Source organism: Aureobasidium subglaciale (assembly GCF_000721755.1).
Source record: "Aureobasidium subglaciale EXF-2481 unplaced genomic scaffold scaffold_17, whole genome shotgun sequence".
NCBI lineage: Eukaryota > Fungi > Ascomycota > Dothideomycetes > Dothideales > Saccotheciaceae > Aureobasidium > Aureobasidium subglaciale.
The window spans coordinates 1-19,322 of NW_013566978.1; the positions used below are offsets into that span (position 1 = coordinate 1).

Here is a 19,322-nt window from a genome sequence, read left to right on the forward strand (position 1 = left end):
CCTCCTCCTCCTCCTCCTCCTCCTCCTCTCCTCAGCCCTTGTCACCAAATCAAAAGAAAACAGCATCAGGTTTATGCACAGCAACTTTCCCGGAAGAATCACTCTTGAGCACGATTCTTGGATCTTCTTTGGTTGCTTTTACTTTTTTGCCGTCGACTTCTTTTTCTTCGTGGGCGACTTCGAGGACGGTGCCTTTTGTCCAGTTGCCAAGGGTTTTCCATTGGACTTGTTGATCCTTTTTTGGGAGGCGGGTGGAGGAGGCTGGGGTGCCGTGGGGGGAGTCGGAGGAGGAGGAGGAGTTGTCTTTCTTGTCGTTGGAGGTGGACTTGGACTTGGAGTTATCCTTGTCATCCTTCGAGTCTTTCTTGCTGCCGTTGGACTTGGACTCTGACTTTGAAGGTGAAGAAGTCTCCTTTGCAACACCGTCATTCTGCTTCTGCTTCTTCGCAGGCGAAGCAGACTTTGAAGAACGAGTACGCTTATCACCAGCTTGTGCCTCTTCTTCCTTGTCGTCCTTCTTCTCCTCTTGCTTATTCTTCTTCTTTTCAAACTCCTCATCTTCTTCTTCATTAGCTTGCTTTCTGCTTTCCTTTGCCTTGTCGGTATTTTCGACGTGTTGCTTTCCTTGCTTGCTTTCTGCTTGCTTTTTATTGTCGGTATCCTTTTTCTCTTCTTCGCTCATGTTTTCCCAGGCCTTTTTGGGGAGGTAGCGTTGTTGGGTTCCGTCTTCTTTCTTTGCGCTTCCTGAGCCGTCTTTAGTTTGCCAGTCTTCTTCTCCCCATTTTGAGAGGTGTTCTTGGGAGTCGTCCTGGTCCTTTTTGTCGGTTGTGTACTAGAAGACCATGTTAGTGGATGTTCAGGACTGGTAGAGATGAGAAGGTCTGGTGCAAATGGGGTTACTTACACCTCCACCACGCTTCTTGTACTCGGCGGCCATCATTTGGGCTTTACGGGCTGACCATTGGCCTGGTGCACCGCCTTTGTCGCTGTTGTGAATCTCCTCCTTGACTTCATCGCGAAGCTTGGGATCGGTGTACTTGTCCTTTGGCGGCATGTTTGCGATAATCGAAGGTATAAAGGTTCTGAAAGGGTATACTGTTCTAAAGCAGGTAGATTTGGCGAGGTGTCTTACAATTGGTGTTGCTCTGATTAATAGCATGGTTCTTTACCTGATTATATACCTACAGAGTCTTAGGAAGCAGAGTTCGGTCATGCCAGCGCATCGTCTATTGAAGCCATCGTCATTGACTTCATTGAAGCATCGCGCGACGGTAGAGGCTTCGATATAGTGACATCATGTAGTGGAACTTTACGAACCGTGATGGGGTTTGAGGAGGCTGGGAGATCTGCGGAAGCGTCCCTGATCGATCTGACGAGGGCTTGGCGATTGAAAGCTCGGGCTCCTGGCCTTTTCAGAATTGTGTGTGCTAATAACTCTTCGACAGCGGCTTTGTGTCGGTAGTAAACAACGTGGATTATGAGGGGAATCCAAGTAAGTTGGTAGTTGCGACTCATTTGATACCAGATTCTTCATGTTTCGCTGAAAATCCAGAGTGGTGACAAGTTCGAGGTCAGACCCATAGTTGGTAAGCTTCTGTGAAGCAGGCCATCAATGTAGAAAGTAGCAAAAGTCATCCAGAAGTACTATCTCGCAGAGAAAATGCAAGAAATACCGGTAGATATCTATATATGATGTCCTAGATTGAGATGAATTAGAGTGAGCAAGAATTGGAGGCAACGACAAATGCCAGAAAGACATTCAAGTGTCGAGCCAGGGTTGTACCCCTAGCAAGATGACATGGAGAACAAGCATAAAGGGAGGAGTATGAGGTAGCTGCTTATAGTAGTACCTTGTACCACGCTTCCTGCCGCGACATCCGACAGCAGAGCGATAGTTATAAAGATATGGCGCGGGACTACTTGCCTTCCGATGCCGCCTCGCGCCTCGACGAGCTCGACGGGACAACCGAAGGCGTTGCTGCATAATCATGCGTCTAGCTTTCTGTGTGGTGTGTGATGTAGGGTACCAGATTTGCAGCGGTAAGCAAATTGTTGTAATTTCCATTGCGAAGCACGTCGTTGATGGGCTCGCAAACGGCGGGCTGGGTGTGCGGCACCGTCACATGCCTTGGTACGGTACACAAAAGACCCTGGATTGGGTCGGTGAGCGGAATCATGGAGGGAGCAAGAACGGAGAAGCGTCGCCAAAGTCCAAAGTGAGCCGTGTCATTCAACGGTGAGTATGAACTCACAAAGCATGATGCGACTTGGAATAGAACAATTTGTTGGCGGGCACAAGTTGCAGCATGTTCTCTAGGAGAAGTCACGAGTCGCGAGATAGGGACGGGAATGACCGAATAGAACAAAGGCTTAGCATTGACCAAAGAAGCTAGCGGGCGGGAGGAGCGGGGCAGGGTGAATGGTTGGCCATCATCGCTCGACCTACCTCGTCGTCAAGCCCATTGCCATTTCAAAGCCGCAACTGCGTCCAACACAATTTGACTGTGCCGTACGGAATTTCCTCGCCTCTTCGTCAATCGCCCTAGTCGGCCACACACGCCATTGTCGGTCGAGCGATCTACAGCGAAGGATTTCTTTTCCGGTCGCCGCCAATTCGCAGTCGCTCGTCGTAGCTCTTGTCTCAGCCGCCAAAAAGTGAACGACCTCTCAATCACCCCCGATAGCGACAACCAACTAGTACGAGGAGCCGTCAACAAGTGCTGGAGCCTCCATCTTGGTCCTGGTCACGATGGTCATGGTCGAATCGCGCATCTAGCGAAGCCTCAACTGGGCTGCCCTGGCGGGCAGGTGCTCTGCAACGTTCCAATTCACTATCTCCGCACACAAACGACATCATGTCCGACTCTCCAAACCCGGCACTGCTGGCTCCGCCTGCCATTATCGCGTTGAAAGAGGAGGCCGCCACGACAAAGGACTCTGAGTACAGAGGTACAATGGAGAGAACCGTCAGCATGGACATCAGAGAGGAACGCGATGATCTCAAACGCGCTGCCGAACAGTCTCTCAACGCAATCATGGATCTCAATCTCGACGGATCTATTCGCTGGGCAAGTCCCTCATGGAAGGACCTCAGCGGTGTCGATCCAGAGTCGATAGTTGGGAAGACCATGTCCGATATTATTGTCGACCACAAGAACATTTTCACAGATGCCATGGCTCTCATGCAAAACGACGACACAAAGAGCCGCATCATCCGCTTCGCTATCAAATACCAGCTACCTGTCGGAGAGAGTCCCGAACTCACCATCGAAAGTCCCCATGCCGAACCAGTAGCCTTCGACACTTGTCCGGAAGATGAGGACCATCACGAACACATTGTGAACCTCGAAGCTCAAGGCATCATGGTCTATGAGAGAGCCACTGGAGATGAGAGTCATGTATGTGACGAGAACCCTGACACAGAGCATTACTGACCATTTGCAGACCATGTGGATGATCAAACCTGCAGTTCACCGTGAGATAACCATAGACCTTCCTGACGTCCTTGTAGAGTCTTTGGGAATTGGTGCTCATGTTTTGGCGCAGTATTTGACCCATCTGGCCGAGATCGGCAGCGATGATCCAGCTGATCATCCACCCCCGCCTCCAGTACTATGCCGTATTTGCGAGCGTCAGATCACGCCTTGGTGGTTTGAGAAGCACACTGAGTTATGCATGCAGGAGCACAAGGCCGAAATGGATGTTCAGATCGCCCAAGAAAACTTGACCGAGCACCGCGCTGCCATCGTCAAGGTTTTGGATGCTTTGGAAGCTCAAACGCACCATTCTCGCCCCGGAGCACCCGACTCGGGCTCTCCCCTTCCAACACCGTTATGCGATTACAAAGGACTCCCTATCGGACCCGCTTCTCAGCCTTCATCTGGTCCTTCATCCGGCCGTGCATCTCCCGCCGGTCCTCAGATCAAGGCACGAAGTACTTCCCGCTCAGGCTTGGGCCAATCGAGAGCCAAAGCCTTCGCCGTCAGACGCCCTCTGGCTCGCATAGTCGAACTCGTCCTTGATCTTTGTGACACTGCTTTAGAGATCAGTCAACCTGCCGTCAAAGATAGCTCCCAAGACGGTGAGATCAGGACTCAATCTCCTCAGTCTGAGGGTAGGATATCACAAGTGTTGCAATGGTCACCACCAAACACAAATACTGTCGATAACGAACATGGTCTCGCGCTGCTCGCTGAAGACACTTCGGGCTTTTGCAAAGCAAAAGTAGACGCTATATTCCGTCATCGACGCATCCTGGAATATTCAGAACGTCTTCGCATCGAGTTCCATATCCTGGTGCAAGAGTGTATCGACGAGGCAGTTGCTAGAGCTGCACGTATCGCTAGTGGAGAGATCAGTGACTCAAGCGAATCCTCCTCGGCCGACGTAGAGAACGAGGAAGAACAGGACAACGAAGATCATGACAAATTCAGCCAAATCGGGGATGCCATGTCCGACATTGATGGCCCATCGTCCCGCTTGCCTGAAGGTATGCAGGAGGACTTCTCGATCAACCCTTACGGATCACCTGTAGCGCTGTCGGCCATGACCATGGCGCTGCGCAATATTCCTGAAGCGTCCTCATATCGCAGGGCTTCATCCAATGCGGGTTCTTCGCGGTCAAACAGTCCTCATGGTGCTAGGACGCCACGTTCTTATGGAAGTGCCCTCAGTACTTTAATCCACCAGAAGCGAGCGGCGATGTTGGCACCAGAAAGCGATGCAGGTGCGGAGAGTGATAGTAGTGTCCGTTCTTCGTTGGCCTCAATGCCAGTGCGAACTGACTCACCAGCTCCTGAGCTGGCTCTCAGCCGGGTCACTAGCAACCGTGAACACAAGCGAAGGAGTCTCGTGCTCCCCAGCTTGGCGAACACCAGTAGACAGCAATCGCCAACCCGCAGCATTGCTCCTTCTTCGCCTCTGCGAGTCGCAAAGCCTCGGATCCCAAGTGGTGGAGAATCTATTCCCTCGCCTCTGACTTCCCCGCTACTGTCTCACGACCACCATTTCGCATCTCCCATCCTAAGAGCTCAGTCACTCCATCATCACCATCACCGACGCCAATCTTCTGCGACCCAATACTCTGAGTCGTACCGACCGCCGTCTTCTCCCAGGTTGAGTGCAGTGAACAGTAACCCGCAGCCTCGGGCGGTCCAAACCTCCATCAAAGATTTTGAAATCATCAAGCCTATCAGCAAAGGTGCGTTCGGTAGTGTTTACCTCACCAAGAAAAAGGTCACTGGAGACTACTATGCCATCAAAGTTCTCAAGAAGGCCGACATGGTCGCCAAGAACCAAGTCACCAACGTTAAGGCCGAGCGAGCAATCATGATGTGGCAGGGTGAGAGTGATTTTGTCGCAAAGCTCTACTGGACCTTTGCCAGCAAAGACTACCTATATCTTGTCATGGAATATCTGAACGGAGGTGATTGCGCCTCTCTAGTCAAAACACTAGGTGGACTGCCCGAAGACTGGGCAAAGAAATACTTGGCCGAAGTTGTCTTAGGCGTACAACATCTGCACGATAGACAGATTGTACACCGTGACTTGAAGCCAGACAATCTCCTGATTGACCAGAAAGGACACCTCAAGCTGACAGATTTTGGTCTTTCGCGGATGGGGCTTATCGGGCGTCAAAAGAGAATGCAAAACAACAAGCTGGGCGATGCACCGGATTTACTTAAGCTCGGAAAACGCGAAGCATCTATCGTTTCGTCACGCTCCACCTCCTTTGACTTCAATGGCAGTCAATCTCCAGTTCCTACGCCAGGACTGACACCCGCCTTAGCGGGAGAGCTTGGTCAGCCATCATACTTCAGCTTGACGAGAGGGGAATCTCGCGAGCCTTCACGAAGAGCCTCTGGTCAGCGAAGCGATAGCGGAGAAAGTGATGCTCTGGCAAACATGTTCCGTCGTTTCTCTATCGTAGACACAGAGCCCTCTAATTATCAGAGACGAACACCGATTGAAGAGGAAACAGCTAGCGAAGGCGAATCACCAGAACCATACGCTCTTCACCCTGTCATGAGTCACATGAGCGGTCTAGGCACACCGCCTGGCCAATCTGGTATGCTACCGCCACCAATGGCATTATTCGATCCCGACGACAGTTCTCGCAGATTTGTCGGCACGCCTGACTATCTCGCACCAGAAACAATCAACGGAAGTGGTCAAGATGAGATGAGTGATTGGTGGTCATTGGGTTGTATACTCTTTGAGTGCTTATACGGCTACCCACCATTTCATGCAGAGACTCCCGATCAGGTGTTCCAGAACATCCTGGATCGTAAAATTGATTGGCCTGACGATGAGGAGTGTCCTGTGACCTCGGAAGCAAAAGATCTCATGAACAAACTGATGTGTTCGGATCCCAAGGAGAGACTAGGGTCCAATACTGACGAAAACTTTGCGAACGGCGGAGATGAGATCAGAGCTCACCCATGGTTCACTGATGTAGAGTGGGACACTCTTCGAGAAGAGGAGGCGTCCTTCATCCCTGCGCCAGCGAATCCCGAGGATACAGAATATTTCGACTCCAGAGGGGCCACGCTACAAAACTTCAGAGCCGAGTTCGAGGATCAGGTTTCATCACCCAACACACCTGGCGCCGATTATCCCGAAAGGCCCCATGACGCCTTGTCCAGGGTTAGAAATCAGGTCAATTCGATCAAGCGAGGACTCATGCCCCTGCATATACCTGCACACGTCAGAGACGGCCGTAGCAGAAGACTAAGCGAGCCAGTTGCGACCGATGATTTTGGCAATTTTCAATTCAAGAATCTTCCTGTGTTGGAGAAAGCAAATAAAGATGTCATTCAGAAGCTTCGAGCTGAAGCAATGCAAGCTCAGAATAAAGTCGCTCAAGGCCTTGTTTCTCCGTCTCCGGTGATAGTCTCGCCGTCTCCGTCGGTTGAGTCCAGTCCAGTTGGACCCGCGCCTCTGAAACGTACGCTATCATCAAACAAGGGAAACAATAGACCCGTTTCACCTTCTCTCTTGAGCAAGACGAATTCATCACCAAGCAGAGGCTCCCAGCCATCGTCACCATTGCTAGTGTCATTCAGCGCTGGAGGACATCACGAACGTAGGAAAACGTCTACTTCTTCGTCACTCGCTCAGCAAATCAGCGCGTTGCAGTTGAATAGTAACCTGCTGGATGCTCCTAATCTCCCAGCTGGCTTCAAATCTTTGTCCGCAGCTTCATCTCCGATCAAAATACCAAAGAGTCTGAACGGCCAACAGGGCTACATGCCAGAAAAGTCGTCCCTACCAAACGGCAGGCGCGGTAGCATATCGTCACCACGGCAGCGTTCTCACACCATAGGATCTCAAGATGATGATACGCCACCTGGGCCGATCTCTCAATATAAGCGAAGAAGCATGGCCTTCGATGCTTCACCATCTTCATCAGATAACGAAGACCAACGCGCAAAGGCTCTGCTGAGAGTTCAACGCAGGAGGCAGAGCACTCGCAGACTCTCACAAATTACCCTGGCCGAAGGGCCTGCGTTCAGACCACTGGATGTATTGATATGCGAAGACCACCCAGTGTCGCGCCTTGTCATGGAACGACTCCTCGAGAAGCTTCGTTGTCGCACAATATCAGTGCAAGATGGATCTGAAGCAATGCGTTATGCTATGAGTGAGGTCAAGTTCGACATCATCATGATGGAGTTCAAGTTGCCTCAAATTAATGGAGCAGACGTGGCTCGCATGATCCGCGATACAAAGAATGCCAACTCGCATACTCCAATCGTCGCGGTCACCGGATACCTCAAAGAGCTGCAAGCGCCGCATTACTTCGATGCGTTGATTGAGAAGCCTCCGGATACGGCCAAATTGACCGAGGTCATGAGTCGACTCTGTCAGTGGAAACCTCCTCCTCCAGGATGGACGCCTGCACAACTACCTATGATGCCGTCCTCGAGTCTCCGAAGAGAATCTCCCTTAACAGAAGAGAGTCCAACAACTAGTTCGATATCTGGCTTTGGCATGCTGACGAACAGCTTCCGAGGATCGAGCAGGGAGGACTCAATAGGATCAAATTCAATACCTGAGACAGACAGTCAATATGACTCCATTCCGGTGATCATAAGCAGACACACCAACGATTGGCAAGAGTCAGAGCTTGAGCGTCAGTTCGGCGGGCTTGGCATTAGCCCAGAGGAGGTGATGCATGCAAGAACGAAACCTCCGCCCGAAACCAAGATGCCGGCGTTGACAGAACATATCTCCGCACCTGGACAACTCGAAAGTCCACGAGAAGTATCACCACGCAAGCGATCGTCAGAATCAATCGAAGCGAGGAAGAGGTCTTTCGAGGTTGGAATGCACGAGTGTGCAGAGTCAGGAGACGATGAAGACGAAGAGCTGGGCAACGCTCAGATCCGAGCACGATCGCCCAAGTCTAAGACACGAGGAGCATCGAAGCTAGGAACAGAGATGTTGCGCACGAATAGTCAGGGAAGCGTGGTGTCGAACGAAGGAGATATGGCGACGCATAATCTCAAGGCGACCGCGTCGCTCACAGGCAACGAGGAAGCGGCGATCGAAGAGGAGGGAGCAACCTTGACGCCGCCAGAGTTGTTCCTGCCGCGCAGAATCAGAGTCGTGGATACGGACATGACGCCTCGACCGCATTACAACAGCGACCCTGATCCTGATCCAACGCCACGAGCATCCACATCACCAACACGGAAGGAATGATTGCTAGGAAGTCCGACATGGGGAACGACACTATGTCATTGTTATTTTTTGGGAAAGGTTGCTTTTGTTTTTCATTTCTTGTTCCTTTTTTTGTGCTCTCTCATGGTACAAGTTTTTTCAGCTCAGCTCAGTCAGTCATAATACCCCATTCTACGTGTAATAACCTCCTCCAAAACGCCAAACTCCATCGCTATGTGAAATGATCAACTGTGTGGTTGTGTGTTGAAAGATTTAGCGCCTAGGAGCCAGACCAGGCACACCGCTGTATCTCTCCTCTCTCTCGGTCTTGAAGGTGACCTGAACCCAGAACTCCTTGCTGTCTCCATCGAACCAAGTCCAGTACTTGCCCTCTGAGCGATCGATTTCGCGAGCCTGGAGCTTGAAAGCACACGTCTCGTAAGGCTCAGCAGCGACCAGCAGATACTGGAATTGCTTATCAGGCTCCTCGACTTTCTGCTCAAAGGCAGACATGAATCTAACCTTTGGCTCAACATCCTGCGAAATCTCAGGATACTGCAACTGAAACAGCAAACCCAACTGCCTCGTCAACGGATCCCTCGTCTTTGTAATCTTATACCCCGGTCTACCAATCTTGACCACATTCTTCTTAATCTGCACCTGCGACAGCCCACTCAAATTCTGATCTCTGTCCTTTCCCAACTGCGCCTCTCTGGCAGCACGTCTGGCCAAGTTTGTCTGATGCTTGCGTCCCTGGGTGTGAGCGAGATAGGAACCGTCATTTTGGTGGACTGTCAAGCAGAGGCGACATTCGAAGCTGCCGACGTGGTTTTTGAAAATATAAGGGTCTTTGTCCAGGTCGATTGTCTCGAGGGCGAGTTTTCGGAGGCGTTCGCGTCGATCGGCGTTTGTTGCGCTGGCTGAGGCTACACCGCCACCGCCGAATTTGGAACCTGCTCTGTTCTGAGGTCGGAGGTTTAGTCGGGGGTTAGAGTTGGGTGGGGCGGATGAGGTAGACGTACTTGGTAGTCCATGATGTGTGGGTTAGATGTGTGGATGCGCGCGTAACGCTACGTGGGTCGGGTCGTCGAAAGACCGATGGGAGAAGGTTGATCTAGTCGCTCCGGTAAGGTGAGGATGTGGAACCAGGATATGCGCGAGTTGAGATGGTTGGTATACTGGCTGTTGAAGCGCGAAGAGATGGTGGACTGAATCTTGAGCTACATCTTGAGACTGGTGCACGGGCCACAATACCATTGCGACTGCCATACAGAACTTCCCATCACCAAAACTTCCATTCACAACCAGAACATGTCTTATAACGATATACTGGAAAGAACCCCATACTAACAACCTCTAGAATGTGATGTGATGTGGTGAATCGCGGAACTTCCTCCAAGTGGAAGTCATGTGTAGATAGATGTACAAATATCTCACCAGTACCGACTCACGTAGCTGGTGCTGTCTGGTAGCACAATATTTTTGAGATTCATGCACCTCTGGCTTGAGAGAGACAGCTTTCTAGCTGAATCACTAACCCGCTCTCAGTGTAAGCATACCGACCCGTTTGCTGATTTAGGTGAGTACAGTCGCTCCTTCCTTTGATCCGGGATCTCTGTTTCAGCTAGAGGCTTTCCTTCTCGATCACATCACTAGGAAGTCATCGCAGACAGCCGGGTACTCTTACTTTGTCTTTGCTTCACTTGTGAGGTCTCAGCTTTGTCTTTGACCATTCAAGCGACCATTCCTCACAGCTGCTTGTCCTTCTTCCCAGGCATTGAAGCACACCAGTCTCAACTCAGTGCCAGCTGAACAGCCTCACACGTAGACGCATCCGTTCTCTGTGTGAGCTGCGTTCAACAAAGTCGCGACTTCGACACAATCTTATCCTCACCTTCGCTTTCATTTACACTTGACAACTATCACCACCACATCACCCACTGCCTGACTTTATCACCAACCATCTTGTCTCCTCAGACAACATCAACTCTGAATCGCCCACTGCCATTGTAATTATGGCCCCGTCCAGCAAGAAGCAAAAGGTCAAGGTCACCTCCGACCCCATCTACTTCTACGGCATGAGCGAAAAGCCCTACGGCATCTTCTCCCAGTTTCAAAAGGGCGCCTTCACCGACCCAAACTACCCTTCTGCCAAGTTCAACTGCGCAGAACAATACATGATGTATGGCAAAGCCCAAACCTTCAGCAGCCCGGACATTGCCGCAAATATTCTGGCTACCACAGCTTCCAAAGCTCAGAAAGCCCTAGGTCGCAAGATCAAGGACTTCACGGATGTTGTCTGGGATAAGGTCAAGTGTGGTATCGTCGAAAGAGGCAATTATCTCAAATTCAGTCAGAATGAAAAGTTCAAGAAAGTTCTGCTGGAGACTGGAGATAGGGAGCTGGTTGAGGCTGCTAGTAACGACAATATCTGGGGGATTGGATTCACTGCTGCGGGAGCAAAGAGAGTGTCCCGTGAGCAGTGGGGACAGAATCTTCTGGGTATCGCACTCATGAATGTCAGAAAGAAGATCAGAGCTGAAGAGGCTGGAGAAGAAGATGAAGCTACCGAATCAGCAGATCAGACTTCAGAAGATGAGGACGATGAAGATGATCAAAGCGACGAAGAAGTCAAGAACGTCTCAGCCGCCACCAAGTCTTCCGCTACCAAAAAGCGCAAGCACGACTCCATCACCAAAGGAGCACCAAAATTACCCTCTTCATCAAAAGTCATTACCTCCAAGAAGAAGTCTGCCATAGAGACCACAGGTGTGAAGAAAGGACTCTATCAGGCCATGGTCGACGACGCCGAGGAAAGTGACGAAGAGCAAAAGAAGCATTCGACGGTTCGCGAACCCATCGCCAAGCTAGCTGCCAGAGAAGAATCTGTGGCTTCAAAGAACAAGTCCGTCAAGGAGACTACATGCGTTAACGAAGAACCCAATCAGCTGCTAAGCACAAAGACTCACTCCAAGAAACATGACGGCGATGAAGATGGCAGACCCCTCAAGAAGAAAAAGAAGACGAACAAGCAGACTAATGATGAATTGCTGGAGATGCTAACCAAGAAGGCTGTGGATGACTCTATGGTTAATGGCCTTCGCTGAACACACATATCCAGGATACCTGACAAGCAAACTCAATATCACAGACGTGGCTATTAAATTCAGGAAGAGGGGCCGAGGTCAGTCAAGCTGTTTCTCGAGACATGATTTTTCCGACGAGCAGATCTCAAGATCGCAACCGAAACAGATTCATTTGACAGCCATGATGTTGCCCTGTTCAAGGAGACATTTAATCTACGATTCAGGTACTATTCCATTTTGCTTTTTTTGCACTTTTTCTGTTCCTCATCTCCCTACAAGCTATGCGAAATCTTCGAATATGGATCGGAGGAAGTCATTGCATATGAACACTCGTGTTATCTTTTACGGACAGTGAAAGGACGATTCAAATGGAAACTTTCACAAACGAATCAATGATTAAGACTCCGTATCATCTTGGATTGGCAGTGGAGCTGACTTGTGTCAGTTGTAGGGCAATTGATTCATCTCGAAGACGATGTGAGCATAAGTCAGAGAACCAATAGTGTGCTACCACCAAATTATCCTCGTACGCGCCTAATATGCTCCCTCGTAGTAGTGATCGAGAGCCAAAACCCTGTCGTATCTCGTCTTGGCATGTAGACACCCCAAAAGCGTTCCTTTGGTGCTATAGAAGCTGATGTCTGTCTTCAGCCATCTTTCAAGCCACAAGACAAATCTCTCCAAGCTCCACGAATTATGGACTGCTCTGCTGGCTGCCCACTGATGTAATTCGTCCATCAGCTCTTGGAGATACCAATCGAATATGCGTCGCACGCCAGACTTTGGCGTCAGTAAAGGGTCAATACACACCAGTCGCCAACTCAAGTGCATAGACATGACTTCACCCTCGGAGTCGAGCTTCTTGGTACGATACCTCTTGAACAACTCCACGCCCAAGTCGACAGGGAAAGAGAAGTCGAAACCGTCTCTCGAGATTTCATGGATCACCAGGGTCAACTTGATGGTACTCAGGCCCAGTGGATACGGCAGCAGACCTTCAAGGTGTTGTAGCCTCATAGGACCGCCGACGCTATTGCTCATCATCAATCTTGTGTCGATCCTGAGGTGGAAGGGATAGCGACTGTAAAAGTGGGGAGTCAAGCTAGCTCGTAGCGCCGAGCTGACCATCAACAAGGAAGGCTGGTAGATGACCAATTCGGGGCCGAGGCTGTCTCTCTCTCACGCATTCGAATTGTATAGCGGTGATGTTTGAGATGATCGCGATCAGCCGCATAGTCGAAGATCACGTGGAGAAGTTCGAGAGGCAAGTTAAGAAGAGTGACTGCCTGGTGTGTATCTTGGGAACGTGGCTGAACGGCGTCTGAAGTGTTGAAAGTGTCTGGTTCATCGACCGAAGCACTTCTGACTGTGGCTTTTGGGGTTACTTTGGTGGCTATTGATATCGTTAGTACTGTGCAAAAGTGAAACAGTGCGGGAAATTGTACCTGGAGGGGCTCTGACCTTGACTTTGGCGTTGGAATTGGTTCTGGGCTTGGACTTGGGCTTAGCCATGATGACAGTAGTTGTGTTGTTTGCAAAGTGTTGAGATGTAACGAGGACGGAGTCGGAAATGCGACGGTGTTGGTGATGTGTGAGTGATGGTGAGTATGACAGTTATAGGTAGAATTGGGATGAGTCCGGCGGTGAAGAGCGTGACAAGTTGTGGAAGTGATTGAGGTCCGTGAAGGAGAGTCGACAGGTTTAATTCAGATTTGAAAGTGAAAACGGAAGTGGCAGATGGAGCGAAGAGCTCGCGGCTGCCTCAGTCACGGATGGAGAGTAGTGAGTGTTGGAAGGAGCCGTCGATGCACCACCGCGTTGGCTTGTGCAAAATTCGTGTCGAATGAGGAAAGATCACTCTCAAACTTCCCGACTCCGAGTGTTTGAGAAAAGTTGTGCCTTCCCAGAGTACTGTCTCTGCGCTTGGTAGCCTCAAAAAGGCTTCACTCCAATTTCAGATACCAATTAGTAGACTCATCGCCGTATCTATCGGAACTGATACACGTCTAGTACTGCAAATAATGTGCCCATCTCTCAAACTCCCTCCACATATGCAGAGGATCTCTTTCAATCTCGCGTAGATTCTCCATACCCACACCCTCTCTAACTTGCTGAGTAAGAGAATGAACCATAAAAGTAAGATTACTGCCCGAACCATGACTCTTGACCACATCCACGCTCAACTTCTTCAAGATCCTCCAGATAGGCACCACGAAGTCAAATTCTCTTTGGAAAAGCTCTTCCACACCAGGATCAACTTCTTGGCTTGGGTCGTTGCCAGAAGAATAGGCTGCTACCAACGTCTTTGCCAGTCCCCATGTGTGAAGAACTCTGACGGGATGGAAGTCTTGCGGGTATAGGATTGGATCGATGAGGAAGTATGTTTTGGCCATCTGGAACAGAGCAAGACCAAGACGACCTTCGTCCAGCATGCGAGCGGAAAGATCCACGCGTACATTTGCGTAAGGCTGTCTGGTGATGGGCCATACGCCAGAGTCTTTGCAAATCCGCATGACGTTCTCGAGCTCCTTGATTGCTTGAGCATTGTCTTTTAGGTTGCGCAATCCCTCGTAGTTTCGATAGATGTTGCCTTGAACAGCAGACAGATCTTTTTCAGCCTTAGAATCTCCAATGTAATCGGCAGGGTCGGTTGGGAAGCGGGCTGCTGCAAGTGCAGCAAGATTCAACAGCTTGGTATTAAGAGTCTCTGGCGATTGTGCCCACTTATCCTCTCTCTGGTTGGGTCCTAGTCGACATTTGGAACACTCGCACTTGAAACAGTATCGAGTCTTCAGTTGGGCTTGACGGCGATAGTAAGGATCCGTATTGTCGATGTACGAGATAAAGACCTCTTCGTCTTTTTTGATAGGTACCAGGGATCGCATCAAGATTCTAGGGCAGTCGAAGAGGACACTCGCGTTCGGGTTGCAGGAATGATTAGCCGAGCAAGCTATTGGATCTAGAGCGATGCCCATGGGATCCAGAGTTGGTGTTGTTAGGGTCAAAGAGTTGCGGAGAATCTAACATGCTTAGTAACGTTAGAGACAAACACCGTGAGCGGACCTACCTTCCCTACGTAGTCTCGTATCTTGAATGCTTCTGGATCATCGGGACTGACACGACCAAAAAGGTCTCTCGCCGAAGCTACCGTTACTTCGTACTGTTCGATATCACTGTATTGCTCGATTGTAGAGCGATCATGAGCTTCGAGTCGAAGAATACCTGCCTTGTCTTCCTCAGATGCAGAAGTGCTGCTCATGAGAGATGCCAATTGTAGAGCCGCTCTCACCGAACTAGGTAGTGGAGGAAGGCTCGGATCTTTGAGGAGCGTGCACTCGTTCTTGTGACCTCTAGTCCACGCTTGCTTCTGACAAACCTGTATGAGAAAAACATTGTATGAGCGAATGCATCTCAACGATTGATGCGCAAAGTCAAGACCGATACGCAATCTCCCACATACTTGGAAAGCAAAACCGGAAGATGAAAACAAGAACATACCCTACTGCAATATTTGACTTTCTTACATCCAGTACAAGCTTTGACACCAATACCCGCACCGTCACTCTGACACCCAGCACAGCCAGGCTCTTTGTTAGGCGATGCAGAATGAGTAGCACACCCTCTAGCAGCCTTCTGCGTCCACATGAAGCAGTTGTGACAACTATCCTGCAGTCTCGGTAAATCCAGCTCGCCAGTTAATGGTCGTGCTTTGAGTAATATCGTGGATCCAGCTGGTATATCTTTAGTCGCGAAGAGTCCATTGCCTGATATTGGTGATGGACGAACTTCAACCTTGCATTCTGGTGTTGGAGGTGTCATCGTAAATGCAGGCGGCAATGATGCTTGAGTCGCCATGCTGATTGACAGGTGATCGCTAGAGCGATAATTTATGCTGTTGAGTATATCGAGTATGTTTTGTTAGAAATGGAGCAACAGCTTCGAAAAACACCAAGTTCACGCGTCTATTACGTCATCGATTTATTGGAGGCAGAAAATAGAAGCATGATCAAGTATATAATTCGAGAAGACAGCAAATCTAATTGACTGTTCAAAAGCGCAGTCATGCTCATGATATGAAGATGGTTCGCTTGGGATATCCTGCGATGAAATAAAAGAGGAAAGAGTAACAAGACCATCAAAGGTAGATGAGGAAAGAATAAACAACATTTCTAACAAGGACAACGAAAGAGGTCCAGCAGCACGCTCATGTGCACGTTTCGGTTCGTTTCAAGATTCTTGAAGATCATTCCTAATCATCATCCATGGGCTTGTCAACGAGCTCGACGCCACGATGAGCCAGAGCCTCTTCCTTAGCACGCTCAGAGACGTCGACGGGACTGTCAGTAAAGTCGGCAGCAGGTGCGGCAGCGGCACCAGACGACGAAGTGCCGACGCTACCGACACTCTCCCGCTTACCGATCAGGCTCTGACGCGAGAGACTGCTTGCAGTGCCCTTCCGAGCAACACGGCCCATTGTTCGGTTCAAAGAGTTGCGCTTCTCAACCTCGACAGATTGACGATTGTTGCTGAGACCAGAGCTCGGCTCAGGTCCGATAGAGTCAGCATCGCTGCCGGCCTCTTCATCATGCTGCTGTTCTTGAGCATGTGCAAGGTAGTCTGGAGCTTCTATCTGGGCACCAGGAGTCATGATGACTGAATTGGTGGTGTCGCTACGTTGACGGGTGGTGGGAGCAGCAGCATCCCCAGACACTACCGAATCAGAGGAAGATGGCAGAGACTCGGTCTTACCATTTCCCTTGGGTGGTGACTGCAGCAGAACGGGAGCTCGGATGGGAGAGCCAGGCACCTCAAGACTACCTCGGTTCATGTTACGAACGTCTGTAGGAGTGCTTGCTGCTGAGGGGGTGACAGGGAATCGTGTATCTGCGCCTGAACTACGCTCTCTTTTATGCATGGACCCAAGAGGACCGCCAAAAGTAGATTTGAATGGACTGGACGCGCGGCCGCGAGTCTCAGCAGCAGCAATGATGGCTCTCTGGCGCTCCTCCATGTGCTCACGGCGTCTGCTCTCGTCGGTACTAATCGCACGAGGTCTTGAGGCACCGGAGTTGGTGTGTGTAAGGGAAGATTGGCGTTTGAGCTCTCCAAAGATGGTATCCTTGTGAGCAAAGAGATCGCGCACGAGCCTGTAGTTAAACTTCTCGTTCAGTGACAAAGTGTTTCCTTGCTTGGGTCGAAGAATGCAGGGAGCAAGCGACGTAGAGAGAGCTGAAATATAACCTTCATCGGCGGATGTCAGCTCAATAAGACGTGTGAAATGGGTTGTGATGGCGTCCAAAGTAGCGATGTTGGCAAGTCTGAGCTGACCGAGCGTGCTCTGAATGACTGAAATACGGGCACCTTCGGATGTGTTCGGTGCAGTGCTAGTGTAAATCGTCTTGATGATCTCGTAAACATGTGCCGAGACCAGAGAGTCAGGAAGCTCAAGTAGGTAGAGCTTCAGGACGGAGGCAACAATCGGAATCTCGTAGCGGTCCAGAGTGTCTTGAGAGACTGTCTCTTTACCAGTGTTAAGGATGTTGCGCAAATGGTGCGTAGCGGCCAGTGGTACATCTACGAGCCAAATGCTGCGACGAGCCTCATCACCTTCTAGCTCAGGGTAGTGGTTGTCGAGGAACATGAGCAGAGTGGTGACAATCAAAGGGACGCGCTTCCTGTCGGCACGAGCGCGAGCTTCGATGTCAATACCAAACGTTTGGTCATCAACGTTGTTGTAGTAGTTCTCGTAAATCGTGACCTTTGGCACAAATGGGCCAATTCTGTAATTCTCCAAGAGGTAGCGCAAGTCGCCTAGCGGCTGAACAGTTTCCTGGAAAAGCATCATGTTGTCGACAGTACTCTGCAAGCTGGGAATGACATTGCTGATGGCTCCGGAAAAGTCCAGGATTACACTCTTGATGGCCTTTAGACGGTCGAGCTCGCAACGCTCCATGAATTTGAGATGATCGACCATGGCCTCCTCCAGGTTGCAACGGAGCGCATCGAGCTTTCTCACAGCAGACTTATAGCGTTCATCAGCCTCACGAGCTTCTCTACGCAACTTTGCTGCGGGAGTTTCGCCAGGATGGGCATTGCTCAGAGGATTCCAGCCGGAGAAGAGTTCACCCACGGCACCAACAGGCGAGTCTGGGATCGAGCTCATCGAAGAGACGGTGGCAGATCTACCCATGCCTCGTCTTTCAGGAAGACCAGTAATCTGGAAGACCTTGGGACGCCACTGGTAGTTCATGCGGCTGCTGTTTGCGAAAGTGCTTCCTACATTACCGACTAGCCTCAAGAAGCCATGACCGACCATGTCCTGGCCGATACGCTCGGCGTAGCTGACGCTGGTGCCATTCATATGCTTCTGGATGTAATCCGTAATGTCGGCTCCAGTCGATACGTTGTGGTACGTGCCGAGAATGGGGACCTTGGTTTCACCCAACTTAATCGTCTCCAGCATGTGGTTGAGGATCTTTTTAACTTGCTCAGGGGTATACGTCACATCGCCAATATCGATAGGTTCTGGCTCGTCTTCCTCGTCGGCGGGCTCTGATAACTTCACGACTGGGATGTGTGAGGCAGGCTTCGGGCTTTGGGCAGCCTCGCTCTGGGGGTCCTGGAAGGCCAGCTTCTCTTCTTCGTCCAGATCTTCGACGCGGCGACACTTGTTGTAGTATTGACTGCGGTAGGTACGGACGTGATCGGCTTGTCGGTCGTGGGCTTTAATGCGTGCTTGAAGATCGTCTTGCGAGTTCTGCACACGAGCGGCGTGGGCATCGCACCAGCGAGCGAAGGGACTAACGACGAGCTCGCGGATGTTGGATGCTATCTTGCGGTGGTTCTTGGCCGCCTCGGTCATCTCGGAGCGCATACCTTCAAAGGCCTACATGTGTTAGCCGTCTGCCTGGACCGTATGTTTGGGAGACACATGGACCCACCTTCTTGACACTGGCACCGTCATCTTTCTGGAAGCCTCCTTCAACCTTCATGGTAGCTGCATCGATCTCGCCCAGACGAAGACCATAAAGATCCTCTGCCTCGGCTCGCATACGCGCGATTGTCAGGACCTGCTGATTCTCTTGCACGCCCTGCTGGAGCTTGCCAAAGAGGACTCCCAATCCTGCCGCCGAGTTAGCGCGGGTAGATAAACGGAGTGGTCGAGCATGCCTCCTGCATAACTCTGGTCCGACGACCAAAAAGAATTCGCGAAACTCGTCATGGCGGACGCTTGTCGACCACAGCTAGTCGACTGGAATGAAACAGATAAAGGCGTCGCTAGAATTCAAGGGCTTTCCCCAGAAACGGTCGTGGTTGGTATCGATCACAGTGGATGTGTGTTGTTCAGCAATATGCACCGGCGAGGCGAAGGAAAGATCGGAACAAGTAGCCTATTAAGCAAAGTGACTAGGCCACCGAACGACTCTGATGTGTTGACAAGCAAGAGATTGAGCTCGGCTGAGGCTCGAGCGACGAAGAGTTCAAGTTGAAACATCCGTATCGCACCCTTGGCAGGCATGAACCCTGAATTCTGATCGTGCCTCCTTCTCTGACGTGCCTGCAGATGATGCT

At 50.6% G+C, this 19,322-nt stretch overlaps 7 protein-coding genes across 7 annotated transcripts; 2 read left to right on the forward strand and 5 right to left on the reverse strand.

Annotated features, from left to right (window-relative positions):
* Positions 1–12: 12 nt before the first annotated feature.
* AUEXF2481DRAFT_41934 (uncharacterized protein) lies at positions 13–1,219 on the reverse strand. Its single transcript, XM_013486336.1, has 2 exons — positions 905–1,219; positions 13–832 (listed from the first exon to the last, which is right to left on the reverse strand). Exons 1-2 carry the CDS (start codon positions 1,052–1,054, stop codon positions 50–52), a joined length of 933 nt encoding a protein of 310 aa, XP_013341790.1. The 5' UTR covers positions 1,055–1,219; the 3' UTR covers positions 13–49.
* A 1,636-nt stretch (positions 1,220–2,855) lies between these two features.
* AUEXF2481DRAFT_31261 (uncharacterized protein) lies at positions 2,856–8,706 on the forward strand (the record flags this gene model as incomplete). The annotated part of the gene is made up of 2 exons (XM_013486295.1): positions 2,856–3,398; positions 3,445–8,706. 2 exons carry the CDS (start codon positions 2,856–2,858, stop codon positions 8,704–8,706), a joined length of 5,805 nt encoding a protein of 1,934 aa, XP_013341749.1.
* A 231-nt stretch (positions 8,707–8,937) lies between these two features.
* Positions 8,938–9,698, reverse strand: AUEXF2481DRAFT_47591 (uncharacterized protein; the record flags this gene model as incomplete). The annotated part of the gene is made up of 2 exons (XM_013486380.1): positions 8,938–9,627; positions 9,687–9,698. The coding sequence occupies 2 exons, from the start codon at positions 9,696–9,698 to the stop codon at positions 8,938–8,940; spliced, it is 702 nt and encodes a 233-aa protein (XP_013341834.1).
* Positions 9,699–10,659: 961 nt separating this feature from the next.
* AUEXF2481DRAFT_41939 (uncharacterized protein) lies at positions 10,660–12,193 on the forward strand. Its single transcript, XM_013486337.1, has one exon. It carries the CDS (start codon positions 10,680–10,682, stop codon positions 11,769–11,771), a length of 1,092 nt encoding a protein of 363 aa, XP_013341791.1. The 5' UTR covers positions 10,660–10,679; the 3' UTR covers positions 11,772–12,193.
* A 91-nt stretch (positions 12,194–12,284) lies between these two features.
* Positions 12,285–13,262, reverse strand: AUEXF2481DRAFT_31264 (uncharacterized protein; the record flags this gene model as incomplete). Its single annotated transcript, XM_013486296.1, has 3 exons — positions 12,285–12,831; positions 12,903–13,143; positions 13,196–13,262. 3 exons carry the CDS (start codon positions 13,260–13,262, stop codon positions 12,285–12,287), a joined length of 855 nt encoding a protein of 284 aa, XP_013341750.1.
* Positions 13,263–13,343: 81 nt separating this feature from the next.
* On the reverse strand, positions 13,344–15,675 carry AUEXF2481DRAFT_331324 (uncharacterized protein). Its single transcript, XM_013486428.1, has 4 exons — positions 15,537–15,675; positions 15,249–15,481; positions 14,818–15,126; positions 13,344–14,770 (listed from the first exon to the last, which is right to left on the reverse strand). Exons 2-4 carry the CDS (start codon positions 15,393–15,395, stop codon positions 13,757–13,759), a joined length of 1,470 nt encoding a protein of 489 aa, XP_013341882.1. The 5' UTR covers positions 15,396–15,481; positions 15,537–15,675; the 3' UTR covers positions 13,344–13,756.
* Positions 15,676–15,710: 35 nt separating this feature from the next.
* AUEXF2481DRAFT_90456 (uncharacterized protein) lies at positions 15,711–19,318 on the reverse strand. Its single transcript, XM_013486422.1, has 3 exons — positions 18,921–19,318; positions 18,692–18,873; positions 15,711–18,636 (listed from the first exon to the last, which is right to left on the reverse strand). The coding sequence occupies exons 1-3, from the start codon at positions 18,970–18,972 to the stop codon at positions 16,000–16,002; spliced, it is 2,871 nt and encodes a 956-aa protein (XP_013341876.1). The 5' UTR covers positions 18,973–19,318; the 3' UTR covers positions 15,711–15,999.
* Between the last annotated feature and the right edge of the window lie 4 nt (positions 19,319–19,322).

What these genes read in the sequence shown, in the direction of transcription:
- AUEXF2481DRAFT_41934 (XM_013486336.1), bottom strand. Translation starts at nt 1,054, where the DNA reads ATGCCGCCAAAGGACAAGTACACCGATCCCAAGCTTCGCGATGAAGTC. An exon ending in ACAAGAAGCGTGGTGGAGGT is followed by an intron (nt 833 to 904) that starts GTAAGTAACCCC and finishes ATGGTCTTCTAG; the next exon opens with TACACAACCGACAAAAAGGA.
- AUEXF2481DRAFT_331324 (XM_013486428.1), bottom strand. Translation starts at nt 15,395, where the DNA reads ATGTGGACGCAGAAGGCTGCTAGAGGGTGTGCTACTCATTCTGCATCG. An exon ending in AAGTCAAATATTGCAGTAGG is followed by an intron (nt 15,127 to 15,248) that starts GTATGTTCTTGT and finishes TTTCTCATACAG; the next exon opens with GTTTGTCAGAAGCAAGCGTG. An exon ending in TACGAGACTACGTAGGGAAG is followed by an intron (nt 14,771 to 14,817) that starts GTAGGTCCGCTC and finishes TAAGCATGTTAG; the next exon opens with ATTCTCCGCAACTCTTTGAC.
- AUEXF2481DRAFT_41939 (XM_013486337.1), top strand. Translation starts at nt 10,680, where the DNA reads ATGGCCCCGTCCAGCAAGAAGCAAAAGGTCAAGGTCACCTCCGACCCC.
- AUEXF2481DRAFT_90456 (XM_013486422.1), bottom strand. Translation starts at nt 18,972, where the DNA reads ATGACGAGTTTCGCGAATTCTTTTTGGTCGTCGGACCAGAGTTATGCA. An exon ending in GGACCAGAGTTATGCAGGAG is followed by an intron (nt 18,874 to 18,920) that starts GCATGCTCGACC and finishes ACTCGGCGGCAG; the next exon opens with GATTGGGAGTCCTCTTTGGC. An exon ending in ACGGTGCCAGTGTCAAGAAG is followed by an intron (nt 18,637 to 18,691) that starts GTGGGTCCATGT and finishes TAACACATGTAG; the next exon opens with GCCTTTGAAGGTATGCGCTC.